An 8,588-nucleotide genomic window follows, 5' to 3' on the forward strand; every position below is an offset into this window, starting at 1 on the left:
CTCTGCAGTTCCTACAGCTACTACAATCAACCTTCATCCCCCTATTTTCCTGATTCAGTAACTTCTCACAAAGCAGTGCATAGGTCAATTTCTTCAGCCTTTACATATCTGAAAAACTACTTTACTCTTTGCTCCAGGTCAATTTACACTTGTGCTAGATGCACATTTTAAATTTTGAAAACCATTTGCACTCAGAAATGTTAAGGTTTGCTCCTCTGTTTTTGGCAGGCAGCACTGCTGCTGAGGTGGCTAACAGTTCTCTGGGGAAAGTCTCCATCCTTCCCATATGACCAGGTTTCTCTCTAGACACTTTTTAAAAATATATATATTTTTTTATTGATTTCAGAGAGAGGGTGGGAGAGAGATAGAAACAGTGATGAGTCATTGATCAGCTGCCTCCGTACGCCCCTCACTGGGGATCGAGCCCACAACCCAGGCATGTGCCCTGATGGGGAATCCAACTGTGATCTCCTGGACCCTAGGTTGGTGCTCAACCACTGAGCCACGCCCGGCCGGGCTCTCTGGACACTTCTAAGACCTCCTCCTTGTCCAAGGTGTCCTGGCATTTGCTGAGAGGAGCCTTGGGGTCAGTCACCGTTTCCCTGACCCAGTGCTCTCTCGCATGTAGTCTTGAAAATAACAGATGCCCTTGTCTGCGACACCTTTGTGGATTTCCTTCCTAACAATTTCTCCCACCCTGTTTTCTTTAGTCTCACTCTCTACAGTTTATTTTTGTTGCATTGATCTCAAATGGCATGTGCTCTCTCTTCTTTTCTATCTTTGTCTTTTTGCCATACTTTCCGGGCAGTTGCTTTAGCTTTCCTTTCAGCTATGGGTTGGGGGGAAATCATAGTTTTTGTTTTCAAGAGCAGCTTCTTCCTTTCTGATTATTCCATTTTTGTTAGCATCCATTTCTTGCCCTGAGAACACAGAGCTTTTCTTGCTTTTCTGAGAGTGTCGATTAGATCCTTCTTGAGCTTGTCCTTGGCCCTCTGCATTGTCTCCTGGGTTCCTTTCCTGTTTGGGCAGGTTTCTGTGACTCTTGTCGGAGGCTTCTGAGTGTCTAGTGATCCTTGGCTGAGCTTTCATATCAAGCAGGAGAGAGTAAACAGAGTGACAGATAAGGGGGACTACTGTACATCTGCAAAGACCCTTTTCCAAATAAGGTCCCGTTCACAAGTACAGGGGGTCACCATTCAGCCCACTACACAACCTGTTCCTGAAAATAAATTATGGTGGCTCCCAATTCCATGTCCTTTGTCTTACCCAAGGGAAAGATGTCCTCACAGGATGTCCTCACAGGAGCCAGCCAGAACCATGGCAGGATGCTGGGCCCCACTGCACACTTGGATCCAAGGACTCCCTGGCCCCAGCCAGGTTCCCTGTCCTGCTTTAACTTCCTTTTGGTGGGAACATGAGTCCATGTGCTCCTGCTAAAGCAATCACCCCTGTCCTCCTCTGAGCCAGCCAGAACCAGGGTTTTCACCCCATAGAATTATTTTCCAAAGAAACTGCATCTGTTTTAAACTCGTCTCCTTGGGAACCTCAAAATCTCCAGAGCCCGTGGGCTGGAAGGCAGATGCCTTTCATTCGGTGGCAGGAAGTACCTGACTCCCAGCCAGAGTCGAAGAAGGAAAACTCTCCACTGAGAGCTGGAGGGAGAATAGTTCGAGGCAGGAGCGCAAAGCCGGCTGCAGTGGCCTACAAGTGTGGCCACTCCCGCTCCTCCACGGAATGGGCTGCCCAGGGAGGAAAACCCTGGCTTGTTTTCTTCTCTTTGTGCCCGTATGTCTGCATGGCGCTTTGTCACAGGACACAGGCCCTACAGGGCAAAGAAGGCCATTTTTTGAGAGGCTCCGCAGACTGGAGGACCAGGTAAATACACCCACCCAGCAGGGCAGTTGGTTTTGTTTTATGGCAACAGAGGAGGGATGGACATTACAGAAATGGAGTAGTGAGCATCGGTGCTCTATGGGCACAGACACGGAGTTTGTAGTTCTTTTTATCAGCAGATGTTATTTACACCTGTAGTTGGAAACCAGCAGAAAGGTTTCCTGAGCCCAGTTCTGAAGACAAGGATTCTGACACATGAGGGTTGGGTGGGAGTCAGAGGCTGGGAGGGGATAAGAAGTCCCCGGGGGTGTAGCTGAAGGCGCCCTGGCGCTGGGCAGGGAAGATGGGGCAGGGGAGCAGATGAGGCAGCAGCGCTGGGCATGCGGGTGAGGTCTTGGGTCCACTGCGGAGCAGACACTCCCATGTGGGTCTGTAGCCAGTTCCCGAGTGCCCTGCATGTGCCAGTCCTGCCTCAAGCACTCCCCACTTTGACCGGTACAAATGGTTCACTCAGCCCATCCTGGTGTCCGTCCACTCACAGGGACGACCCTGAGGGTCAGGGGTGAAGAGTGGGGGGCCAGGCCGTGGGCCTGAAGCCCTCACCCAACACAGTGCCGTCGAGTGACCTTGAGCAGGTCCCCCTCCTCTCTGAGTTTGGCTGGGCTGGGGCTGGGGCTGGCAGTGGGCTGGCCATGGGTAGGCACTACAGAAGCATGCAGGGAAGGCTTGTTCTCTGCCCTGCCGGCCCCAGCCCCCAAGGCTGCTGTGTGTCCTCTGCAGTTTCGGAAGTTCCAGGAGGTGACCTTAACACACCTGCAGGCCATCGCCAGCAACTACAACCTGTCCTACAACATTGATGCCCGGTTCCGGAGCTTGGCCCAGGAGAGCCAGGCCTTGGCTCTGGCAGTCAACCAGTCGCAGGTCACTGTGCAGGGCGACCTGGGCCACCTCAAGACCTGGATGCGGAAGACACAGCGCAGAAGCCGGAAGGTGGACTCCAGGCTGCTGGCCTTGGGTTACGCCCTGAGGGCAAGGAGCCAGCAGCACACCCAGGAGAGGAAGGAGCAGGACGCACAGAGGGAAGTACTGTCTGGCCTGGCCCTGGACGTGCAAGCCCTGCAGGACACACTGGCTCGCCTGACACATGTTGTCCAGAGCCAGGGCACCAGGCTGGATGCTCTCAAGGGGTGGCTTCAGGTGGCTTGCCCTGGCACCACAGCCCCAGCATGGGCCCCTGCCCAGCCGGAGCCGCCAAGCCCAAACTCCCTGAAGCTGCAGGGTGCTAGGCAGGCTCTCAGGGCTTCGCCTGAGCCCATGGACCCACCTCAGGATTTTGCTGGCCATCTCCAGGGGATGCGGGAGCCCCCAGGCCCAGGCAGCCCGTGGGCATGGCCCCCCCAGAGACTAGGAGAGAGTAAGTACCACGGGCCTGCCCCTCCCTCACCTACTTCCTCTCTTCCCTCGCACTACTGCTTAGTCCTCTGATCCCCTCCAAAAAGCCTCCTCTCCTGGGCTGTGTGGAGAGGCCACTGCTTCATGCCTCACATACCCCATCCCAGAAGAAAGAGGCGATCCAGGTGACAGCCAGTCTGTAGGTCCCCAGCAGGTCAGGCGACCCCTTGGCCTGGGCATTGGGAATGGATGCACACACACGAAAGCGTGCTGCTGGCAAGCGTTAGTGCATGTCCACTCCATGTCCGAGGTTGGCCTCAGCAGGGCTGGCAGGATCCCACCGATGCTCTCAGCTGTGGCCAGCATGAGCCCTCTGCAGGGCCCTGGCTCAGCCAGCACCTCGGGGCTTGTGCCCATCTGTGGAGGGCCCTGGGCCTTTGGAAATCTAGTTCTGATTTCCCAGGTGCGGGGGTTTTCACCGAAGCACTACTGACATTTGGGGCCAGGCAGTCCTTTGTGTGGGGGCTGTCCCAGGCACTGTAGGATGTTTAGTGGCACCCCCGGCCTCCACCCACTAGATGCCAGGTCATCCTTAACTTTCACTTTTTACTAGTTTGCTTCCTCTGTCTTGCTTAATCTGAAGCAGGGTTCCCCTTCACCCAGGGCATGCTGGTGGCCTCACCAATAAGACGAGCAGCCAGCTGACCTCCAGGAAACTTCCAGGGCTGCCAGGAAAGGGAGGGCTGTAGGTTTGACAACCAAAACCCTGTGCAGACATTGCTCGAGGGCACAGTCACCTCTGGTTGCGGACCTGTGCCCTAGATTATGACAGGAGTCCCCAAGGTGGAGAGAGGAGCTGGAGGCCAGCCACAGAATGCCCTCCATCCCCGAATTCAGTGGGATGATGGGCTAGCAAAGCAGATTGCCAGGCTCCACCCACAGCCTGCCAATCAGAACCTCAGGCCAAATGCAGAAACTGGAGGCCGCATACCCCACACACATACACAGGCACACCTGGCAGGAAGTCTGGTGGGCAAGACCATGGTCTCTGAGACACCCACGTCCTGACACTGAGACCCTGTGGATATGTCACCTCACATGGCAAAGAGGCTTTTCCATATGTGATTTTGAGCTGGGAGATGATCCTGGGTGATGGAGTGGGCCCCGGGTCTTCACAGCAGTCCTTATAAGAGGGAGGCGGGAGCGTCAGGGTCAAAGGAAATGTGACAACAGAAACAGGTCAGAGGGATACTCTTTAAAGATGGAGAAAGGGCCATGAGCCATGGGTGTGGGCATCCCTAGGAGCTGGGAAGGGCAGGGAGGGGCTTGTCCCTGGATGCTCTGGAAGGAACCAGCTCTGCCAACACCATGATTCTAGTCCAGTGAGACCTGTGTTGGACTTCTGACCTCTAGGACTATAAGATACTAAATCTGTGTTGTTTTTAGCCACTGAGTTTATGGAGATTTGTTGCAGCGGCCACAGGAAACTCGTGTAAAGGCTCCGCTGGTGGTGAGGAGTGTTGGCTCAGGCCTGCCCCCTAGCAAGGCACATGGCTGCCCTGGCTTTCAGCCTTCCCGCCTGTCAGGTGATGAGACACAGCCCTCTCAGTTAGTGCCTGATGAAGGCCCGAGGCTGGGCTCTTAGGCCCACCACCTGGGGCAAAGGGAAAGCTTGTAGTGTTGATGTTTATGGATATTTCTGAGAGTTTCTGGATGTTTCTGGGTGGCCTCGTGGTGCACATACTAACTCTCCCCCCTCTGTTTCTAGTGTGCAACGTGGGCCCTGCACTTGTCTTCCCAAACACCTCCACTGAGAACGTGGTCTTCCTCGGCCCCGGCTTCCTCTCAGGCCTGCGGGCCCTGTCTGTCTGCAGCTGGGTCCGAACAGCCTCCGGCCGCCTGGGCACCCTCCTCTCCTACGCCACCGAGGAGAATGACAACAAGCTGGTATTGCACGGCCGGGACTCCCTGGCCCCTGGCTCCATCCACTTCGTGATTGGAGACCCAGCCTTCAGGGAACTGCCCCTGCAGCCACTACTGGATGGCCAGTGGCACCACGTGTGTGTCATCTGGACGTCCATCCTGGGCAGGTACTGGCTCCACGTGGACCGCAGGCTAGTTGCCACTGGCTCCCGCTTCAGGGAGGGCTATGAGATCCCTCCCGGAGGGTCCCTGGTGCTGGGCCAGGAGCAGGACAGCGTGGGGGGTGGGTTTGATGGCTCTGAGGCCTTCGTGGGCAGCATGGCAGGCCTAGCCATATGGGACCGTGCGCTGGTCCCTGGGGAAGTCTCACACCTTGCCACTGGGAAGGAGCTCCCGCCAGGTGCCATCCTGACATTGGCCAATGCCACATTGATAGGCGGATTTGTGCAGAGGGTGAACTGCACCTGCCTAGAGCTCTGTCCGTGAGACCTCACCACTCAGGAGCTGTGGTCATGCTCTAGTCTCCAGCCTTGCTCAGCTACCCCTGACCCCAGCACACTGCATGGAGGGTCCCCGTCCAAACTGGGGACCTCTGACCTGAGCCAGGCACACCTGGCATCTAACATAGAATGTGGGCATTCCATGGGGGGGCAAAACATGCAGGGGGAGAGAGGGCGACAGGCAGAGACATGAGTCAGAGTCCCTAAGAACTGCATTCTTTCTCTTGTGGCGGCATCCAAACGGTTGCCCTCTCTGTAGTATGACATCATTTTAACAAGGCTCGACCAGGCCAGATGGGAGGCTGGACTCCAAAGGACCTCTCCTCTGGTGTAGGTTTGCCGCCATTACAGGCCACTTAAGGAGGATTCGTGCTGTCCCTGACACTGTGTAGGCAGCATGTGACCTGTCACCGCTCTCTCTCAAGGTGACTTGTGGAAGCTTCCTTTTGGGTGATCCTTGTTCCAACATCTCATGAAAACGGCCAGAGAATTCATTTCCTGGCCCCCAATGCCACAGCCCCCCCATTCACCAGGAGCCCTGGGGGTTCCCTCAAGGTCCTGTGATGGTTGTTGAGGCTACCTAAGGCTCCAGGAAAGGAGGCCTGCAAGGAGCATAGTCCTTTCAGAAATAAACATTAGTGATGGACAGGCAGTCCTTTATTATTATTTTTTTTATTAAAAATATATCTTTATTGATTTCAGAGAGAGGAAGGGAGAGGGAGAGAGAGAGAGAAACATCAATGATGGGAGAGTCATTGATTGGCTGCCTCCTGCACGCCCCTGACGGGATGGAGCTCACACCCGGGCCTGTGCCCTGACGAGGAATCAAACTGCAGTCTCCTGGATCCTAGGTCAGTGCTCAACTGCTGAGCCACACCGGCCGGGCCAGGCAGTCCTTTTAAAGCAACTGTATTGGGGTGGAATTTACATACTATAAAATTCACTCATTTTAAGCGTACAGTTAAAAAATGTTTAGTAAATTTACCAAATTATGCAGTCATCACCACGATCCAGTCTTAGAACATTTCTGCCCCCTCCCCCCCCCCCAATCATGCAAATTAGTAGTCACTCCTGTCTCCACCCAGCCCCTTCCCCAGCTCTGGCAACCACAGATCTGCTTTGTGTTCCTGTGGATTTGCCTGTTCTGACATTTCATATAAATGGAATCATACAGAAGTTGACCTTTTGCATCCGGCTTCTTTCACTCAGCAAATGTTCTCCAAGTTCTTTCATGCTGTAGTGTGTGTGTCAGTGCTTCGTTCCTTCATGTGACTGGATAACATTCTTTGTAATGGACCAATGTTGGTCATCCATTCAGCAATTGATGGATATTTGGATTGTTTCCAGTTTGGGGCTATTGTGAATAAAGCTGCTATATGCATTCTCATATGAGTCTTTGTGTAGACATATATTTTTATTTATCTTGAGTAGATACCTAGGTGTAGAATTGCCAGATCATATGGTAAATTTGTGTCTAAACTTTCAAAGAAACTTCCAAACTGGTTTCCAAAGTGGCTGTATCATTTTACATTCCCACCAGCAATACATGAATGTTCCCATTTCTCCACACTCTTGCCAACACTTGATATTATCTGTCTTTTGGACAACTTTTTAAAGAAAAAATTCTGATTGTACATTAAAAACAACATGTCTTGACAATTAGAACAGGCATGGTTTACTTTAAGTTTCAGTGTAATGTAAATTAACCCTATAATATTAGCAAGTCTCCCAAAAAGACCCAAAAGCACCTCTTCTCTCTGGGGTGTTGTCCTAAATTAGTCCCTTGGGGCCCCTTAGCAGGGTTCCTATCCCTGCAGAGCTCTCTGTAGCCCCAGCAACTCCAGGCCTTCAGCTGAAAGACTCAGCCCAATGTCCACCAACCCCCTCCAGCTGACCCCCTACAATCAACGCCATTTCATGAGTCAAGGCGAGAGGAGGCATTCTAGAACTGGAAACCCCCTGGATGGCCATGTGAAGACTCCCTGGGTCACTGGCTTCTGCTTCCAGGATACATCCATCTTCTCTGGCCTTTTCTGGAGCTCTTGTTCCATTCCAATCCAGTGTTGAGGGGGGAGGGATGACATCTTTCCTTTGGGAAGACTAGCAATTTGATTACTATTTCCCGAGGGACAGTAAGGTCCCCAGCATTAAAAGAACATACAGGGCATTATAGTCCACCCCTCCCCTGCTTTTGGGTGCTTATAATGCTTCAGGGGACCTAGGATGTGTCACCCTTCACAGCAGCATTTCACTGCATGTCTGAAGACCCTAAAGCCATGGGAATTTGGTGGAGGTTCTGGGCTGTGCATTTGGGATGCTTTGTGGGGACGGGGCCATCCGAGAGCGCCAAGGGGCCGCAGCAAGGGCTTGGGATGTGGGTTGAGGCAGCTTGGTGGGAGCTCGGATGGCTAGGAATTGGGTAAGGACTGGCCTGTCCAGCCGAGGCTTCTGGCCTGCCTTCCACAGGACAGGGAGAGACCATCCAGGTTTTGGAGCAGAAGAGTCCGATGATCTCACATGCCCCCCCATCCCTGTGGGGTCAGCAACAAAGTCCATGTGCTTTTTGAAGCATGAGCCATGTCCGCCTCTAATCCCATCGAATCTCACCTTTGGCCCGAGTCTGTCATGTTTCTGGGTAAGACGGACAAAAGGACCCAAAGCCACCTCCTGCTGTGGAAGCTGGGTCCTGACAAGGGGCCTAGGCTGGGTTTTCCGTTCCCCCACCTTCCCCACCCTGGCCCATTTTTCCCCTGAAAGCGTCACGTGTCCAGCAAAAGGACAAGTTCAGGCTCCTCGTCTGTCTGACAGGGAGGACCAGCCCCGCCTTGCTTAGCCACAGAGATGTCCGCCCTCCCGCACAATGCTGTCACTCCAGGGACTGCTCCCGCTCCCCTGTGCTCTGCTCAGCCCCCCTGCCCGCCTAGGTGCCCTCACGCCAAC

At 53.7% G+C, this 8,588-nt stretch overlaps 1 protein-coding gene across 1 annotated transcript; it reads left to right on the forward strand.

Moving 5' to 3' along the window:
- Positions 1 to 1,669: 1,669 nt before the first annotated feature.
- On the forward strand, positions 1,670 to 6,682 carry PTX4 (pentraxin 4). Its single transcript, XM_016208008.2, has 3 exons — positions 1,670 to 1,875; positions 2,614 to 3,247; positions 4,994 to 6,682. Exons 1-3 carry the CDS (start codon positions 1,735 to 1,737, stop codon positions 5,632 to 5,634), a joined length of 1,416 nt encoding a protein of 471 aa, XP_016063494.2. The 5' UTR covers positions 1,670 to 1,734; the 3' UTR covers positions 5,635 to 6,682.
- The last annotated feature ends 1,906 nt before the right edge of the window (positions 6,683 to 8,588 follow it).

This window comes from Miniopterus natalensis, chromosome 3 (assembly GCF_054644295.1).
Source record: "Miniopterus natalensis isolate mMinNat1 chromosome 3, mMinNat1.hap1, whole genome shotgun sequence".
Lineage (NCBI taxonomy): Eukaryota > Metazoa > Chordata > Mammalia > Chiroptera > Miniopteridae > Miniopterus > Miniopterus natalensis.